This window comes from Momordica charantia, assembly GCF_013281855.1.
Source record: "Momordica charantia cultivar OHB3-1 chromosome 9 unlocalized genomic scaffold, Mcharantia_2.0 BLBB01000009.1, whole genome shotgun sequence".
In the NCBI taxonomy this organism is placed as follows: domain Eukaryota; kingdom Viridiplantae; phylum Streptophyta; class Magnoliopsida; order Cucurbitales; family Cucurbitaceae; genus Momordica; species Momordica charantia.
The window spans coordinates 29,766,727-29,786,331 of record NW_028275167.1 but is presented as its reverse complement, the minus strand read 5'-3'; the positions used below and the strand labels follow the sequence as shown (position 1 = coordinate 29,786,331).

The 19,605-nt window shown below is 34.6% G+C and overlaps 2 protein-coding genes and 2 non-coding genes across 7 annotated transcripts; 2 read left to right on the top strand and 2 right to left on the bottom strand.

The window, feature by feature from the left end:
• Positions 1–2,698: 2,698 nt before the first annotated feature.
• Positions 2,699–2,770, bottom strand: TRNAT-CGU (transfer RNA threonine (anticodon CGU)). The gene has a single exon. It is a non-coding gene; the product is annotated as a tRNA-Thr (tRNA).
• Positions 2,771–4,523: 1,753 nt separating this feature from the next.
• TRNAT-CGU (transfer RNA threonine (anticodon CGU)) lies at positions 4,524–4,595 on the bottom strand. The gene has a single exon. It is a non-coding gene; the product is annotated as a tRNA-Thr (tRNA).
• A 57-nt stretch (positions 4,596–4,652) lies between these two features.
• Positions 4,653–11,309, top strand: LOC111017558 (Asparagine synthase family protein). 3 transcript variants are annotated; one of them, XM_022293350.2, is made up of 14 exons: positions 4,653–4,812; positions 4,980–5,340; positions 5,593–5,786; positions 5,891–6,026; positions 6,135–6,413; positions 6,583–6,680; positions 7,293–7,407; positions 7,550–7,655; positions 8,337–8,430; positions 9,134–9,327; positions 9,688–9,787; positions 9,873–9,989; positions 10,696–10,752; positions 10,989–11,309. In XM_022293350.2, exons 1-14 carry the CDS (start codon positions 4,714–4,716, stop codon positions 11,097–11,099), a joined length of 2,061 nt encoding a protein of 686 aa, XP_022149042.1. In that variant the 5' UTR covers positions 4,653–4,713; the 3' UTR covers positions 11,100–11,309. The 3 variants fall into 3 exon arrangements, with proteins under 3 accessions (XP_022149042.1, XP_022149041.1, XP_022149043.1); XM_022293349.2 differs by having other exon boundaries at positions 10,924–11,309; XM_022293351.2 differs by lacking the exons at positions 9,873–9,989; positions 10,696–10,752; positions 10,989–11,309 and having other exon boundaries at positions 9,654–9,788.
• A 695-nt stretch (positions 11,310–12,004) lies between these two features.
• Positions 12,005–19,485, top strand: CDC48B (cell division cycle 48B). Of its 2 annotated transcripts, none has more exons than XM_088117945.1 (13): positions 12,005–12,297; positions 12,391–12,700; positions 12,813–12,857; positions 13,527–13,582; positions 13,776–13,925; positions 14,948–15,055; positions 16,274–16,373; positions 16,549–16,830; positions 16,903–17,072; positions 18,146–18,274; positions 18,443–18,530; positions 18,641–18,718; positions 18,902–19,485. In XM_088117945.1, the coding sequence occupies exons 2-13, from the start codon at positions 12,536–12,538 to the stop codon at positions 19,373–19,375; spliced, it is 1,845 nt and encodes a 614-aa protein (XP_087974071.1). In that variant the 5' UTR covers positions 12,005–12,297; positions 12,391–12,535; the 3' UTR covers positions 19,376–19,485. The 2 variants fall into 2 exon arrangements, with proteins under 2 accessions (XP_087974071.1, XP_087974072.1); XM_088117946.1 differs by having other exon boundaries at positions 12,386–12,700.
• The last annotated feature ends 120 nt before the right edge of the window (positions 19,486–19,605 follow it).

Here is a 19,605-nt window from a genome sequence, read left to right as displayed (position 1 = left end):
CCTCCACTCTCTCCCGTAAACAACGTGGATAACGTTTTTAAACTCGAACCGTGGTCAAACAAAAATACCCAAAAAAGTCAACGAGGAATCGAGGAGGGGATCGGCGAGGACTCGGGGAAGGGGGGGCCCACGTGAGGGGCAAGTTGCGGGTCTTTTTTCATTGGCCAGTGTTGGAGGATAGGACACGTGTCGTGGTGGGTGAGGCTGGGAAATACTTTAGAGCGTGTCAATCATCAACTTGTTGAATGCGACGGCTCGGCTGTTCCTTTGCCAACTTGCTGACACTAAGCATGTCGTTCTGTCGGAAAACAATTAGATAAACGAATTTTTCTTTTTTCCTTTTTTTTTTTGTTTTTTTGCTTAAAATAGATAATGTATTTTTAACCGTGGTTGATTTTGATCATTATATTTTAAAAATATTCGTTTCGATTCTTATGCTTTCAATTTTTTTTCATTTTAATCTCTATACTTTTAATTTTTGTTCATTTTAATTCCTATATTTTTAATTTTTATTCATTTTAATCTCTATACTTTTAAAAAGGGATCATTTTAAACACTTAATTTTATTCTTACTCTCATTTTCTATATCACAATTCCAACATCATACTAAAATCAATGTATTTCTTAACACGTAAATATTATTTATCTTGTAGAGTTTCTGTGTATATATAAACACAAAACTTGTGTTAAAATTTTACAAATAATTAATTAAAATGATCACTTTTTAAAGTATAGTACTAAAATAAACATTTTCAAAATACATAAATCAAGATAAACAAAATTTTAATGTACGAACACCAAATTAAATATTTTCAAAATACAGGGATTAAAATGAATTGAAGCTAAAAGTACATGGATCATAAATAATATTTTAATAACAAATTGCTGCTTTATTCATTTTTTAATTTTTCTCTTTTTTGTTTTAGCATTTTTGTGATTCCTCAAAATTTCACTATTTTTGTAGCCTTATCATCATCGCAATCGTATTTGCTTTTGTTGATGCGACAGGAAAATCCTCCGTAATATTTTTTCAAAAACCATGCTTTATGAAAAGGCTTGCCTTAAATTACAAATTTAACCTTATATGATTTAGTTTTTTTTTAATAGATTTTGAAGTGATTAAGTCTCGACTGTTTTTTGTGTTTGATAAAATTTACTGCGAATAATCAAATTTAAATTTGTAAAATTTGTTAGCCACTAACTCTAGAAGGTGGGGAATTACATGCCCATGATTAACAAATTCTAAAAGTCAAAAAAATTTTTTTTTTTTTTAGATAAACTAACTTCATTAAATTTTAACCAAAGCCATCATTTGTGCCAGGCTTCTTCAAAGAGCCTATCAAGCAAATCAGAGGACAAGAAAACAAAATTCTCTAAAGAAAACACAAAAGAAGCCACCTTATGGACAACCCTGTTCGTGATACACCACACATGGACAATCTTAAAATTGGAAAAAAATTTCGCCAGATTTCGAATATCCTTCACCCGAACGTTGGAAACGTTATGAGCTTCAGAGTCTCCAATAATTAGATTGACTAGCTTGAGGGAATCAGTCTCAAATTGCACTGATTGGAAATTCAACATAATTGCCATTCGAAGACCTTCGAGCACAGCCAAAGACTCGGCATTCAACAAATCGCGGTAAACTTATACCCTTCAAAAAACAGCGGCAATAATTTGATCCCTATCATGTATGCCAACTACACCAATTCCAGTTCTAAAAATGGGTTCCTTACATGCAACATCCACATCTATCTTCACCCACTCAATGGAGGATACCAAAAAGAAGGGACTCTTGATCGGGCTTGAAACGAGTATAGAGGAAACTCCACAAAAAATTTAATTTCCTTCCTGAAAATCCTCCACATAGGTCAGTATCCATTCACACTCACTCTTAACGTCTGGAATAATTTCGTTAAAAATCAAATTTTATCCTTAAATAAATTTAATGTTGATTTTATACACTATTATCTTCTCAAACAATCAAATTCTATTTTTAACCAAAAAAAAATTTTTGATTAGTTTTGTTTTAAGAAAATTATAGTATGGTTTTTCTTGAAACTATAATTTGTTATAACAATGGCTATCTCCAATTGTTAGCTGTATAAATTGAAATTGATATCGAAATCATATAAAAATTTAAATAGTTATCTTTCAAAAAATGTATAAATTATCAACAATGAATTAAACAAATCTTAATAGTGTTTCTATTTTAGTTATTATAGCCAAATCACATCGATTTAATATTAATTTACCCAAAAAAAACTATAACCTACATTTGTATTTAAATTTAAAATTTATCAAATACTAACTTCACAATTAAATTTTCTAAACGTTCAGTTGACAAAAATTATTTTGAAACCTACAGCAAACTCAAACAAAGTCTTCATTTGTTTGGAATCTATAAATTAAAAATTTACAAAACTTTATAAAAATAATTAAACAGTAACAAGTATTAAAAATAACTTAATAGTTAAAATTTTCTCTTAAAATAATTGTTTAAATATATCTATCTTAATTGTTCGTGTATTAAAATACTACAGGTACAGATGTACTTGAAATTGTTTTATTATTTTATGAGAAAAGAAACCTCAAACCAGAGTCATTGAATATAGTAGTGACGAAAACGCACGATAAATGTAAAAAAAGGCACTCTTCCAAGGGGTGAGAAGGGGAAAAATGATGGAAATAATTACAAAGCTCCCGGCGAGGATCGAACTCACGACCTTTCGCTTACGAAGCGAACGCACTACCACTATGCTACGGAAGCGCTTACGTTAACTGAAAAAACGTTTAAATATATGGTTTAAAAAAAGACTATATTGATCATTGAGTCTACTTGCTCGGCTTTCCAAAAAAAAAAAACACTTGCTCAGACGTATATTGTACTGAAGACACTTTTTTTTTTTTTTTTTTTTTTTTTTTTTTTTTTTTGCTTTTTTTAGTACTGACATTTTTGCTTAAATGAAAATATAGACCAGAAACTTTTTTTTTTCCACAATAAACCAATTATAATATAACTTGAGATTTAAAAATTGCATGTAATTATGAATATCTATAAAAGAAGTTCCAGAACAGTTTTTTTCCCCCAAAAAAATAAAGCATATTTTGTATAGTTAAGGTTTTATTAAATTTCAAAATTTTTTTTTTCTTTTTGGTTTTTACTATGCTACATGTGTTGAAAAATAATAATAGATTACAAATCTAGTATATATGATTTGTGCATAATTTCACATCGGTCCTTACGGTTAAGATTTTATTTTAATTTAGTTCTTGACTCAATCAAACATCACAAATAATTGTTTTATTTTATTTTCAAAGGCTCTAAAATAGTCATGTTTGTTGTCATACTAGCACATATTTTATGGGACAGTGAATTTATATTATTTAATTGGCTAATTAGTTGTCTGTATTAAAGTTCATATATAGTATAAAGTATATTAATAAAAAACAGGAATTTTAAAAATGGGTAAAGACCATTTAGATAAAAATGATGAAATATAACCCAATTGTAGGAATGTAACTGAAAATTTAATAAGATATATAAATCAAAATTTAAAATCTCAAATGCCAAATTAAACCATTTGACCAAATTTATAATTTCACTCATTATTTTGTTTAAGTGTAATGATGGTGGAGTAGTGTAATGGTCGTGGAGTTGAATCATCTACGTCACGATAGTAATAGATGTTCGATCCAATAAACTATGTTAGAATTGACAATTTAATCCAATACTATAAAAAAAATGCGAGCTATAAAAAGTTATTTTAACCGTGGTTAAGTCAAGTATTTTAATATACTTATATTAGTTGTATCTGTTCGTTCCTACTGTAACTCAAATGTCATAAATATAGTTCCATTGATTATAGAACCAATATTCAACTAAAATATATTGAGTTCGAACTCCAACCCCACATGTTGTACTAAAAATGATAAATTGAATTGATTAAACTATATATAATCAACTAAGAAGTTAGAAGTTTGGATCTTCATTCCGACGTGTCTTTTTTAAGTACAATATGTGAGAATGAGATATTGAACTCACAGCCTATTGGTTGGAGATATATACCATTTAATTGCTGAGTCATGCTCGTTTTGGCCACTCTGACATGTTATTAAAATATAAAAAAAAATCATAAATTTATTAGAAAGACTACATTAGCATAAACATTATAATTGTTTGTTTGGTTTTTTTAATAAAAGTAGAGCTATAGGAGTAAAATAAATACCGTGTTCAATGATATGCTATTAAACTAAAAAAAAAAGTATACATGTATTAAAAATGCTGCATTAGCTTAGAAGTTGTAATTATTCTTTAAACAATAAAAAAAGGTATGGGAAAAAAATAAATATAATATTCTGACAAAAGATTAGAATTATTTTTTTAATATATAATAATAAAAAGGAGCTATCGGAATAAAATAAATACAATATCGATGACACTTAAAAATTAGAATGATTTTTTTGCAACAAAAAAAGAGCTCTCGGAACAAAATAATACGATATTGACAACAAATAAAAACAGCTCCCGGCGAGGATCGAACTCGCGACCTTTCGCTTACGAAGCGAACGCACTACCACTATGCTACGGAAGCAGATGTTTAAATTGCACACAACTATTTTAAATATTTACAAATTACGCCCTACACCATCTTCGCATCGTTTTATTTTCAGGGAACTGCGACGGCCACGCTCTCGCTGGCGGGGACGGCAATGTGTGGAATCGCTTTGATTTTTTCTGGCGTTCGCCTCAATTTGTCACTTCTGCATGTAGACGCCAGATCGCCGTCTCTTCACCCAGTCCACGAGCAAGTGAGTCATCTTTTAGCTTTTAAATTCTACGACTCCTCAATTTCTTCCCATTCAGTTATACAGTTCGTTATAATTTGGATTAATTTCTGTGGCGCGAATTCGATTTTGGGTTTGTATGATGTTCTTTTTGGCTATGTATTGATTTTAGTTTCGTTTTCCTGCTCCAGCTCGAGTTTCCTATAGATGGTCTTAAGGCGGCGTTGCGGAGAAGGGGACCCGATAGCTTAGGCGGAGTGAAGGTTTTTATCTCGTCGAAATCTTCTAGTCATGGCGAAGAAAATCTGTTTGAGTGCTTCATTGAGAGGGTTGATGATGGAGATGCATTCGAGAATCAAAATGATCGATACAAGATGGAAAATAGTTGCTTCTGTTCGGAAAATGGATTGGTTCTTCAATCAGAGAACAGTCATAGCGATCCCACTTCTGTTGCGGAGTTGTATTTAATAGGGGCTACGTTGCAGCTTAGAGGGCTTAACCCTATTGTTCAGCCACTGATGGATGCTTCCCGCAATATTCTTGTTTACAATGGTAAGCTTTATGCAGAAACTTATTTACTCAAGTTCGACATTTGGCTTTTTTTAATTTGTTCATTGATTATACCTTTTCCGTTGCGTATGACATTGATCATTTATGACGCCATATGAATATGCTGCGTCTTATATATCTGGTCCGGCAGAACCTTATCACCAGTTAGGTCCTTTTTTTTGGGTCCATCTTATTTTTAACTATTATAGCAGGAACTATAATAAATTTATTTCATATCGTTTTCATTTTCAAAAGGCGAAATATTTGGAGGAATACCCATTGAGCGTGATGAAAATGATGCTGAAACTCTTATGCAAGCTCTAGGGACTTGTTGCGCCAGCAATTTTAATTTAGATATAAGCACGTGTAACGGTGAAGGTAAGGGACAAAGCACAATCGTAGATATTCTTTCAAAGATTCAAGGGCCATGGTCAATCATCTACTGGCAGGTAACTGTTAGTGGTAAGTTTCTCTGTTATGTTAACTGGCCCTGTGCACCGTCTATCCTTGTGTTTTCTTGTCGTTCACTTTTAACCAAACCTATCATGTTTAGGATAGAGCAAAAACTTTGTGGTTTGGTCGCGATGCCTTTGGTAGGCGAAGTCTTCTTGTTCACTGGCCAACAGTGGAGGATTCTCGGTTTCTGTTGTCTTCTGTATCACCAGCTTCTTCCATATTTCACAGCTCTGGTATACTGTGCATGGTAGCACTTTACGTATCTTCTGTTGGTGTTATGTAGTCAGTTTATTGCTTATTAATGATTTCTTTTTGTGCTTGTGGTATTATACTATCTGCAGGGCTTGATGATGATAATGGTACTTGTGAAGTGAGCTTCTGGGAAGAACTTCCATGTGGGATTTATAGCATCTCTTTTGATGCTCAGAGCAGGGACTGTTGCCTGGTCGGTGCAGTCAAAAAGCATGAGTGGACCAATGAGTCACTGAAAGAACTTGTTGAGTGGAAGAGAACTCGTATTGAACCTGAACCTGGAAATATCTCCGCCTCATATCTCAAGGATTTTTTGTCACAGCATGAATGCAACTCTGGATGTTTACATAACTTGCAATCCATATCAGGTATCTATGATTCCTTTTCATTGTGGTACCAAAACTTATAAACCAGAGTTCCAATTCTTATGGTAGTTTGTTTGCTGTCACTACCACCTTGTCAATGAAAAAAATATCTGGTTTTGATGAAGAATGTAATTTCTCGACATCTTTGATGTTGCTTTTGTTGATTGAAAAGGGAGTACTGAAGCTCCTGTTTCAACACCTGCGGAGATTGTGTTGGATGCTCTAAGAAAGTCTCTGATCCGGCGTACTTCACTTTACACAGTTTTCCAGGTTCAAAATTCCACTCTGTGGCTCTTCTATTGGTTTGTATTAAGATAGTACTTCTGAGCATGTGTTTCCTTTGAGCTGTTTTGTTTTACCGTGAAAATCTCTCTCTTGGTTTGCTTAAATTTTTGCACAGTGCACAAGCATAGTTTTGCAGCATGTATTTTTGCTGATTAAGCACTTGCGATTTAAAACTTTGTCATTGAAGACTTAGGTAATAATAAATTTAGTTACCTTTGGCATTCTTTTATTTTTCTCTTCTATTTAGTTGTGAAATCAGCACAGGTTAGAGGCTACCCGTGTATTCCATAGTTCTCTGGACAAGCTCTTTTCTAATAGAGTTTATAATATTTACTGGCATGTCTTAATGGTGGCAAACACTCATAGAAGAGACAAGCACACTGCTAAAGCCTAAATTACAGTAAATTCTTTTGTAGTTACATTCTTTCCATGTTTTTGAACTACTGGAAAGCTTTTATATAGCTAGTTTGGGTGGGGTTCTCTCTACCCCCGCCCTTAGTTTGTTTTCTTTCCTCTTTTGCTTAATAACAGGTTTCTTATCCCCCCCCAAAAAAAGAAAAAAAGTCTGAAAGGGAGAAATTTATTGTGAATGCATAGGGCACAACATCTGCTTCCAGAAAAGCCGAGCTTGGTCCAGTGGCCATTCTTTTTTCTGGTGGATTGGATTCTATGATACTAGCAGCATTACTGGATGAGTGCCTAGATGCCTGTTGTAAGTGTTTATTAGTTCACCTGAATGTCAATCATATTCTATTATTAAACTTGATGTGTGGGGGCCGAGATACTGAATGAAGTGATGTTACTTTAATGCCTAGTCCCAGTTAGTTGATTAATTGGTCTCATCGTCTCTACAGATGAAATTGATCTTCTTAATGTCAGCTTTGATGGTTGTTCTGCACCTGATCGAATCTCTGCAAAGGCTGGAGTTCAGGAACTAAGAAGGATTGCACCTCTAAGAAGGCATTATTACTGAGCTTTATCTTGGGTTTTGCATTGTCCTTATTGTGGGTCAATTTTTTTAGTGCTAAATATGTGGAGTTTTTTTAGTTTACTAAAACCACAGAGTAAAAATATGAAGTAGGAAACAAAAATGAAAATAAAGTGTTATGCTTGAAAGTTTTTGCTAATTTGAGTCCGGTGATATCATATAGTTGGAAACAAAACGAAAATAAAATGCATGATACTGTTTTTCAGGGTAGGTCTGTTTTATCATCTTTCGGATAAGATAGTAGAATCTGGGTTATTATTTCATTGGCATCTTCTTTGGTTACTGGGCTTGCAATATCTTATTGGGCTTGCAATATCTTATTAGTAGTCCCTTGGAATCAAAGTTAACTCCAACTAAAATAATTTGGAAAACAAATGGGTCTAAGAATAAATAAAATTTTATCTGTAGTTAGTGATTCTCTAGAAGTTAAGACCGGTGACTTCCTTCAATCAAAATAATATATTATGTCCTAGCACTTAAGAGATATGATTTGCAGTAGGGGAAAAAAAATTGAAAGTTTCATGGCCCTTCACTCTGTCTTGTGCTTGAAACAGCGATCTTGCTAGTGCTTACATTTTCTTTCTTTTCCTCTTATGTGGATTGTGGAATGTTTTATTTTATTTTCTACACCCTCACTTTATTTAAAATTTTAGGTGGAAGCTGGTCGAGGTTGATGCTGATTTGTCAGATTTGACCTCTGAAACCAAGCATGTCATGTCTCTAATAAATCCTGCAAATACGTACATGGTACCCTACTTTTGTTGAGTAAATAATATAGTTTAGTGTTTGCCAACTTGGTTTTATGTTAGCATTCTGATAGACCTGCCTTGATGCGAGTTATTATATTGCATGGAATCACCAATCTATTCCTATGCTCCAAGTAAAATGAGATTATGGCCCAATTCAGTGTTTATTGGGTTAAAAAAACGAAATTATGGTTAAACCCTTCACATTTGCTGTGTGATATGTATATCACAAATATATGATTTTAAGGGTTTTGAACTTGTGGCCTCTTTGGTTGAGAGTCCATGGACTGTTAACTCTGTTTAACTTTTGGGTTGTTCTCATAATCCTTGTTGTAATGACTAATGCTTATTGGGTTTGAACTTGAGGTTTTCACTCTGCCTGCAATATTTAGTAATTTGGAAAAAAGACGGGAGATATTTGGTATTCCATATTAGCAGTGGGAGGGTTTAGATATCCAAGGTCTTATCAGTTATCACCATTGGGGATGACGTTCGTATGTGTAAAACAGTAATCCTTTCTACCATGTGTTTTTTTGGCTATTTTTTCTGCAAGTATTCTGGTCAAGATGAATTCATATCTCATTATAAACCCCACCCTTAAAATTTGTGTGCCTGACTTCAATGCAACAAATTTTAAGCTTGGTAGACTGAGTGGCTAGTATCATCCCATTGATAGTTCTTCGTTACCTTTTATTTAATTGCAGGACCTGAATATTGGAATTGCTTTGTGGCTGGCCTCTGGTGGCAATGGTTGGATTTACGAAGCAATTGACAAGGATGAGAAGTTTCATCGACGTGTTAAATACAAGTCTGAGGCCAAAATTCTCTTGGTTGGTTCTGGTGCTGATGAGCAATGTGCTGGCTATGGTAGGCATCGAACAAAATTTAGACAAGGGGGGTAAGTGTAAACTGTTGTCATTTCATACATAAGCTTTGCGTTTCTATAATTTCTAGAACATACTGCATTGTCACATTCTGATGTTCATTGCATAACCTTTATTATTTTTTATCATCATTTGATCTGTTGGTATAGAAATGTGAAGATTCGACCTCATCTATGGGGATAGAAATGACATCAGAAGAACTTGTATATTAGGGAGGGTGTCTTTTCAACATAGAAGATGTTCCTTTTCCTTTAAGCATGCTCATGCACAAGCATAGGACTTGGATATTTGTTAAAGCTCATTTTTGGTAAAATGTGAGACCATAAAAATGTTTTTGCAGTGTATAATTTAGTGTCCTGCAATGTTCCCTTCAGCTGGCATCTTTTAAACGAGGAAATGAAATTGGATATTCAGAGAATCTGGAAGAGAAATCTAGGGAGAGATGATAGATGTATTGCTGATAATGGCAAGGAGGTATTTCCTAGAAATGATGTGCCAATGCTACTGTTGCATGTCTCATTTTTTCCTCATTTAACTAAAATTTCGCTCCTTTTCTCAGGCTAGGTTTCCATTTTTGGATGAAGACGTTATAAATACATTGCTATCATTTCCTCTATGGGAGGTCACTGACCTTGAGAAACCTGTCGGAACCGGTGATAAGAAGATACTTAGGGAGGTCTCTTCTACTTTTCCCACTTAAATTTCATTCTCCAATGATATTTTTCATATGAGCAAATATTAGGCTAAATTACAAAAAAAATACCTTGAAATTTGCCATTTGTTTAAAAAATACTTCTATTGTTTAAAAAGTTTCAATACTAATTACTACCCTTATCCTTTCATAAGCATTTCAAAAGTACTTTTGAGAAAATAGAAAGTTGACGTGACGTGACAATTAACGTGGAAGCTTCCCCACCTTTATTCTCTTTTTCCTCCATGCTTCTCCATTGTTTACTCAATTTTGTCCTCATTCCCCATTTTTAAAACGATAGCTTCTCCCACATTTTCTCTATTTTCACATTTAATCCAGGCAAGACTTTCACATTAATTGTCACGTCATTTTTAATTCTGTTGAGTCAACTTTTCATTTAAAATATTAACGGATGTTTGTTGAAAATGTATTTTTGAAACCTCTATGAAAGGTCAATGGTAGTATTGAAAATTTTGAAAGGATAGAGATATTCTTTAAACAATCATCGAGAGTGTTGATAATTATTTGCTAGCCTCTTCCTTTATGGAGGAATTTTATTAACTCAAAAAAGTAGGCCTGATCAGAAAGTAACTGACATTGTGTCACCTTATAATAATAATGAAAGATAAATTACTCGAGATGGATATACCAAAATAATAACCTTAACAGCATCCACATTATATATTTGAAGGTCGCGAAATTACTTGGTCTGCATGAAGCAGGAGCTCTAGCTAAAAGAGCAATACAGGTATGTTAATGACTTGATCTTTCCTCTAGTCACCACCCTCTTAGTTTAACAACAACTAAAATATTATGAGATCGGTTGCAAGCAAAAACTGTGTGATATGATTGGTATATCGAAAGGACTCGACTCGACTTGTTAGAACTTTGATTAAATGTAACTTTGACTCGGAGCCAGGGGGGACACATATACTTTTCTTTAGATGCTTCTGTAATCCTAATCCACATTCGACTCCACTCTAGTTTGGCTCAAGGATTGCGCGGGAATCAAACCGTAAGAACTTCGGGAGCAACCGAGCTGCTAATCAGGCCTCAGCAGGGAGTGTGAAGATCAAGCAGCATACGAGCAGCTGAGTTTTATTTATAAGGATAAGTTGAAGAGAATCTGGTTTTGTTGAACTGGCAATTGAACTAACACCGTTGCATCTAAGCTATTTTGAGCAGTATTTTGATTTTGACTAGAATTAACCCGCTCTTCTTGTAGACTGGTGTAGCCATCTTAGGAATTTGTAATGTAACATTGAGCTGAGCTGAATGTTTATTGAAGAATAACTTTGAGCACAAGGTTTTTTTTTTTTTTTTTTTTTTTGAAAAAAGTTTAGCGCACACATGACACAAGTGTTTTATCAACTGCATTTGCATTTGGGTCAAGTATTTTGTTACTCAAGTCTCTTTCATTCTTTTCATCCTTCTCCCCCTCCCTTTTTGGCAATAAAAATAAAAATAAAAATCTTAGTATTTATAAAAAAATCAAATTAAATATTAACTATTTACTATCATTTTTATTTTCAGAAGAGAGACTTTTTTTCTTTCGCAGAAGTAACAAAAGCAAAAAATTAATGGATATCATTTTTTTAATAAAAATATTTGCAAATATGCGTTTTTCTAAAATATAATTACAAATATATCGTTTGTTTAAACTAAAATTGCAAATATAACACTATTTTTTTTGTAGATAAAATGTAACACTATTTAGGACAAGTAAACCATTGATTAATTTATATAGTAGTATGAGTAATTTAAATATTAATTAACTATAATCTCAGTAAATATAGTAAATTACTGCCAGTCGAGGTACAAACTCCTATACTCTCAAATTTTTATATTAAAAAATGTATAATAAATCACAAATTAACCTAAACATGCGATGATTGTCATTTGTCAATCGCCATATTTGTAATTATCCGTAATTTGTAATTGTTTTATGTAAATTATCATAGAATTGTCATTGAGAAAAAAAAGAAAAAGGGAAAAAAGTAAAAACTCGCCGCACGCCCACCCAAGGCCAAACTCACTAGCCCAGCTCTCTGGAGGGAACTTTAGTCTTCTGCAGGCAGGCAACCGTGAAACCTCAGACAGCAGTCGCCGCCCACGGTGGGGAATTTTAGCTTTATCCCTGGAAGCCCACCGCCGGAGGCGGCGAAGCTCTCCATCACCATCTTTCCTTTACATTATATAGCAAGTCGAAGCACAACGACAACAGTAACCTCATATCTCGGAAGCGAAAAGGACTCTGCAGACTGTATCCCATCATTCCGAATTTTATCTGAAGGTACTTAACTATTTATCAGCTCTTTCATCAGAAGTTTATCTGATTTGTTAAGAAGAAAAAACGGAAGGAATACTGAAGTGCGGAGCAGTGTAGGCTTGGTGTAGGAACTAGAGGAACGGCAGAGGAATCCAGTTTCAATGTGTATTTAGTCGTTTAGCTCACTTCGTTCTGGTCTTGAGAAGAATTTCACTTCTGAGTTCGAATACGGATTTAGTGGTGAATTCTTTAGTGCTCTTATATGGAGGATCAGAGCTCTAGGAGTGGTAATCATGGTAATGGTAGCGAGAACCAGTGGAGAGCTGAGGAAGCGATTGCTGGAAACTCCGAGGCCCTTCAAGCACTAAGAGAATTGATCGTGTTCCCGCTACTATTTTCGCAAGAAGCTCGAGAAATTGGTCTAAGAGTAAGACAAATCTCTCTCTGTTCCATCGTATAGACTTTGGAGTTGCTTATTGACTGTAATTTAACTGGAGTCCTGTTTAATATAATTTTGAATTTATGACGATGCTTAACAGTGGCCACGAGGTCTACTTTTATACGGTCCCCCTGGTACTGGCAAGGTATACATTCAATCTATACTAGTTTTACACTGTTTTGTTCTGTAGCTGTCTGTTTTGGTTTTGATAACTATTTGATTACTTTCTCCAAGGAAACAGTAGTTCCTTTTTACCACTCCAGTTTCATTCCGCCGCCCCCAAATAATCTTCACTCTTATATTAGCATTTTGCTTTGAAAAGTTTGAATCCATAGGGGGAAAATGTAAGCTGGTGACTGCTTTATGTATTGCAGCTCTTCCAAGTTCCTTGTTGTATTGTATATACATCTTTTGTTACTTTCAGTACTGAAAATTTTGAGAGGAACTGAAAATGTTTAGAGAATAGGTTTTCAATTACATATCATCTTGTTTCAGCCTGTTAAAGCTCCCGCAGCAACCAAATAACATTTTTGCTTCACTCTTGTACTTTGAGACCAAGAAATTAGCTCCCTATTTCTTCCCCAAGAGATGTCTGTATTCGGCAGTAAGCCAAATACAGCTGAATATTAGTTTTGGATTTTGATCTTCTGTTCCAGATAATACTTTAACGCAGTTGAAACTTGACAGTGAGATGGTTCTTTTAATATTAAACTTATTATTATGATTTTTTTGAAACATCCTATCTATTGTGTTCTAAGTGTTCGCTTTGGATGTGTAAGTTTAACCTTGGTGAATAAACCTTTTTCATTGCCAGACAAGCTTAGTACGTGCAGTTGTTCAGGAATGTGGTGCCCATTTAACCATTATCAGGTTCTGCTGCATTTTTCCTTTCTTAAATTTGTAGGATAGGGAAGCACCAAAGTAATTCGTGCTTTACTTCGAACCAAATCAATGAAGTTTTTTAATGATTAATTTTTTCAAATTCTGGATTTACTGTTTTGTATTACTTTTTTCCCCTAAACTTGTTTTGTCACCATGGTTTCATTTTCACTACATTATACAGTCCACATTCAGTTCACAGAGCACATGCTGGAGAAAGTGAAAAAGTTCTGCGTGAGGCTTTCTCCAAGGCCTCATCCCATGCAATATCAGGAAAGCCATCGGTTATCTTTATAGATGAAATTGATGCGCTTTGTCCTCGTCGGGATTCTAGGTAATGAAAACTTATGATGTTATTGTAACTCTAGAACAATTATGGTTATGCTTTCTTGTAGAATAGAGTGAAATATATAAGCAGGTTTAATTGTGGTTATCTACTCCAAAAGAAAATAAGGGTAAAGGAAAATTGTGAGGTTAGGTGTACATAAAATATATGATGAGTGCAGGTGACAACGAAACCCTTCTAAGGAGTTGCTTGAAGGGGTTAATTTCATTGGGGACCTGGGGTACATCTCATCCTTTGAATTATGAAGTTATTTTATTTTTATTTTTCTTATTTTGGGATAAGAAACAAAATTTTCTGGAAAAGGAAAAATTATGAAGAGGGAGGGATGCACTCTCACTGGCTTGAAGCCAGATTCATTAAAAACTCTCCAATTGGTAGCTATAATAGAAATTAAATAACTACGATGAATAATGTGAAAGGAGACTGCTGGAAGAAGCCAAAAGATTTTAAGGTCCAAGAAATTCTTCCTAGGGTCCTTGAGTATCATGAATGTGCCTTCTTTTGCTTTCCACCTCAACTACCGAAGCCAAGCACAAGTAGCACTCCTCCAAAGTACTTGGGCTTGCTTCTTGAACCAACATCTATCTAAATGCATGACTTAAGGTGTTTCCATGCCATCAGGAAAGGCAAAATATAAGTTGGGGAGATCGAAAGTTTGTGCCATAGCTTTAGAGTGAGAGCACCTATTGGACATCCTTCTTTTAAGACATCAATTGCAGACCTGAGGAAAGTTGATTCTTTAACTGAGTTTAATTTTCTCTTCTTTTTCCCCCCTTTTTAGTTTTTACTCTGGAACGAGTTTTCTGTTGTACTTTTTACTTTAGTTTTGAAGATGCCTTATCTTCTAGGCTATCGTACTATACCATAGTTTTATCAATATATATTTTTTGGTTTTATGATTAAAAAGTTTTATAGGGGAAAATCTGAAAGCCATTTATAACTAATTTACCCACGATTAAAGGGGGAAGTCCTTGTTAATTACTTTTCTTCTGTTATGCTTTACTTCACAGGAGAGAGCAAGATGTTCGTATAACCACTCAACTTTCTATACTGATGGACTCCAATAAGCAATCAGCATCTGGTGACCCACAAGTTGTTGTAGTTGCATCAACTAACAGGTTATCTTCTTGTTTGTTTGTTGTTCTTGTTTTTTTTTTTTTTTTTTTGATAAGTGGTATGAAATTAAAAAAAAAAAGAGAAATCCTATCCAAGGGAGTCACAAAAAGTTTCTCAAATTTGATAAAAGAGAAGGAAAGCTATAGTAATGAAACATAGGGGAACATTTACACCAAGAAACCATCAAATAAACTATTGCATAAAAAAACCAATCGAAAGATGGCTCATTTTCTCTGAAGATTCTTTTATTATTTTCTTGCCAAGTGACACATAAGAAGACTTTAATAACATTCAACCAAAGGAGCACTTTTTCACTTTTAAAAGAATGACCCACCAGAACAAGTTCAAGGAGACAAAGTAGGATCCTTGGGAAGAACCACAAACCATCCAAACTTTGTCAAAAGAATACCCCAGAAAACTGCAGCAAAACCACGAGACAAAAATATGCTGGTGTGCTTCAGAACTTTTCTTGCAAATAGAGTACCATTGAGAAAGGTACACATATAACTTATAAGGGAAGAACCACAGATCATCCAACTTTGTCAAAATAATACCCTAGAAAAGTGCAGCAAAATCACATGAGACAAAAATATGGTGGTGTGTTTCGGAGCTTTTCTTGCAAATAGAGCACCATTGAGAAAGGTACACGTATAAGGCATCCTATGTTGGAGCTTATCATGAGTATTTATGGCTTTGCGACTAATCTCCCATAGAAAGAATTTCTACTGTTTTTGGGTATGGATCTTTCCATACAGCATCATAAAGCAATAGAGATCTTTTATTGTTTAACTAAATAATTATAAATATGCAATTATTAAAATATTGCCTTAACTTCATCTAATTTGCATATTATAATTATTTTTTAAATACTTGTACATGTATCATTGGAGTTTGCAATACTGCGAAATATAAGGTGCTAGCTGTATTTTATAGTAAAAATATGCAGAAAACATCCTGGGACTGTTTTTTTTAATCTTGTAGCCTAAAAGCCTGTCAAGCATAATGTGTTTAAGATCTCTCCTTTTCTCCCTCTCAACTCATACTGTCTCGTTACATAGACAAAATATTATTACAGCAGCACTGTTCTTCTTTTTAGTCGGTTATTTAGCATCAGAATAACTTCTGACTAACTGGCTAATTTTTATTTATATAATTTTTCCTGTTATGTTTCACTTTTTTTCTTAGCTGCTAACATATATGATATTGTCTTTTTGTTAAAGAGTGGATGCAATTGATCCTGCACTTAGAAGGTCGGGGCGTTTTGATGCTGAAATAGAAGTGACAGCACCAACTGAAGATGAACGGCATCAGATTCTAAGGGTAAGTGATACATTGACTATGCCCATCTCGAAAGGTCATTTATTCAGTTAAACCTGTGAGATATGAGCATTTTGGTCCAGTGTATTTTTGACGTTATTAGTAGTAAATGAGAGTTATTATGCCTTGATGGAAAAACTATTTGTGGTTAATGACTTTTACATAAAACCATTTTCAGCTGTACACAAGGAAGGTTCAATTGGATCTAGAAGTTGATTTACGTGCCATAGCTGCATCTTGCAATGGGTTTGTAGGAGCTGATTTGGAAGCTTTGTGTCGCGAAGCTGCTATGGCTGCATTGCAAAGGTGTTCAGGTACAAATGAGAATGCTACTCTCACTCTGACAACAGAAGACTGGAAGCATGCAAGATCTGTTGTTGGCCCAAGCATGACTAGAGGTGTCACTGTCGAAGTTCCAAATGTGACTTGGGATGATATCGGAGGACTTAAAGATTTGAAAGTGTGTATGACATGATTTTTCTGGCAAATTTTCATTGAACATTAATTATAACTTTCTATTTATTGTAAACAGAAAAAGCTACAGCAGTCAGTTGAATGGCCTATCAAACATGCTGCTTCTTTCTCAAAGCTGGGTATATCACCTGCACGTGGAATTCTTTTGTACGGGCCTCCTGGTTGTTCAAAAACAACCCTCGCTAAAGCAGCTGCAAATGCTGCTCAAGCATCCTTTTTTTCACTCAGGTATTTCCGCCCATATTTCACATTGTGTTCTCATCTGAAAGCTCTTTATGCTGTGTGTGTATTTTAATAATAAACTTGGGGTCTCTTGGTCATACCGGCTCAGAAGTCTCAAGTTCAAACCTTCTGGTGAGTTTAATACAAAGATTCCTTGTAGGCCCGACAAAGATTCCTTGTAGGCTTTCGGGTGAGTGCGGGTGCCCCTGGTTATAGGGGAGTAAAGCTTTGAATCCCCGTTAAAAAAATATATATGATACTTGAGTTAAAGAAAAATAATGAATAAGAAGTGGAGTTTAAATGTTGAGTATCAATGACCTTGTCAAGCAATGTCGTCTCATTATTGCAAGCAATCAAAGAAGCATGAACATGGACAAGACACAATACCAAACACAGTGACATGTTGGGATGTTTGTCAGTTTGGTTTCATCAGTTTTTTTCTAGATCGATAACTGTAGAGTGTAGAAATATCTTCAGTTTGTGAAAATGGACAGCCGAACCAATGATGTTGAATGGACAAAATTGATTTCTTTAACCAAATAGTCGGATAATCCAACTTGAATTTCTCAAATCTAAAAGGACATGGGACTTCAGAGAAAAGTACCAATTTCAAAAAGAATATCCCATCAAAGGGGTAGTTAAAGCGGTTAGCTGTTGTATTGCTCGTAGATATATTTTGACTTCAATCCACATAATAATTTTCTCTTATATCTTGTTCAAATAGGATGATGTACTTGTTTCTATGTGAATAATAAGACGTGGACTCCTCGAGATATAGCCTAGTTGTGACTTCATTCTTTGATAGACAGTTCTGATGTTATGTTTATGTTTCTGAACTCAGATGTAAGAATAAAATATCCTGCCAATGTTTCCCTCATGCAGTTCGAACTGCAAGCAAACCATTGGATTCTTTTCTTGCTATGAGATTTTGATTGTACTTCTCACATTAAGATCCATTCTCTGATTTTTAACACAACTATTCTTTTTGTTCTCCCCACTTTGTTCGTTTTCATATGAAGCTTTAGTTGAAGTAGTACGTAACTGAACTGCATGTCTTGAGATCATGTACTATTAATCAGTGGTGCAGAGATGTTTTCAATGTATGTTGGAGAGGGAGAGGCTCTACTGCGCAACACATTTAGAAGAGCTCGTCTTGCTGCACCAAGCATAATATTTTTTGACGAGGCAGATGTTGTTGCTGCCAAAAGGTTAGTGATTAGCACGATCAATTTTAAGGTTCTTTTGTGGTTGGGCACGTAAAATGATTCCAAATTTAAATAAAAGTTGTAATGTATTTTTTAATCCCTTTCCAACTGGCCTGAATTCTTGCGATTATTCCTGCTATAAACTTCTTTAGTGTTACTATTTAATTTTAGAGGTGGGAGTTCAAGCGGCAACGTTGCAGTAGGGGAGAGGCTTTTATCTACGTTGTTAACTGAGATGGATGGTCTTGAAGAAGCTAAAGTGAGTGTGATATCCTATAATTCCCTTCATCTCTTTGGCACTTGAGATTAGAGATTTTTCCACTTCTATCTTGGTTTCTCCTTGTTTTGAGTTGTGTCTCGACTGCTCAGGGAATACTTGTTTTAGCTGCTACAAACCGTCCTCATGCGATTGATGCTGCGCTTATGCGACCAGGACGGTTCGACTTGGTGAGACATCCACACATTCTATTCTTATGCTCTCATGTCTTAACGGGAAGATAGTTGGGCTTTCCATATCATATTTTACTGAAGGATATCATCCAAACTTACCTGCTCCAGTTTTATGTCCAAGTATAGATATTAAAAATCTGTCAAGTCATATTGACACCCCTGTATCTAATGAAATTTTAGGTGCTCTATGTTCCTCCACCGGATTTAGAAGCCCGGCACGAGATACTTTGCGTTCATACTCGTCCAATGAAAATCGGAAGTGACGTCGACCTCAAGAAAATAGCAGAGGATACAGAGCTCTTCACGGGGGCTGAACTGGAGGGCCTGTGTAGGGAAGCTGGAATTGTAGCTTTAAGAGAAGATATAACTGCCAGTGTTGTTTGTGGTCGCCATTTTCAGACGGTAAAGGATTCTTTGAAGCCAGCTTTAACTTTAGCAGATATTGATTTATACTCCACTTTTATGATGACCCGTTCTGCTCTTCCTTCTCAGCATCCCGATTTAAGTCCCAAGAATAAGGGCAATAGTAAAAGAAATTTATTGGGTCCTGTGTCTTTGGTTAAACTTGGTCTGGTTGGTTGTATCTTTCTCGTTGTTGCTAAATATTCTCTCTCTGAGAAATATGAGGTTGAACAAGAATTGATGACTACCTAGGCTTAGTAGCTTTGGGTTGGTTTTTTCGGGTAATTACATTTTTGTCTTTAATTATTTAACTTTTTCAGAAAAAATTCAATAGAAATAGAAAGATTTTAGTTGATTATTTATTATTATTTGTTTGAGAGAAGTGGAGATTTGAATCTCCAACTTTTTGATCGGTGATATATGTGTTAACTAGTTGAACTTTTTGGTAGCAATATTTGTTTTAACTCGTTGGACTTGGTGGA

Coding starts and splice junctions, on each gene's coding strand:
- LOC111017558 (XM_022293349.2), top strand. CDS start 4,714: ATGTGTGGAATCGCTTTGATTTTTTCTGGCGTTCGCCTCAATTTGTCA. Junction 7,408..7,549: donor TGAGTGCCTAGATGCCTGTT/GTAAGTGTTTAT, acceptor TCGTCTCTACAG/ATGAAATTGATCTTCTTAAT. Junction 9,990..10,695: donor ATAAGAAGATACTTAGGGAG/GTCTCTTCTACT, acceptor ATATATTTGAAG/GTCGCGAAATTACTTGGTCT.
- CDC48B (XM_088117945.1), top strand. CDS start 12,536: ATGGAGGATCAGAGCTCTAGGAGTGGTAATCATGGTAATGGTAGCGAG. Junction 13,583..13,775: donor GCCCATTTAACCATTATCAG/GTTCTGCTGCAT, acceptor TACATTATACAG/TCCACATTCAGTTCACAGAG. Junction 18,275..18,442: donor GATGTTGTTGCTGCCAAAAG/GTTAGTGATTAG, acceptor ATTTAATTTTAG/AGGTGGGAGTTCAAGCGGCA.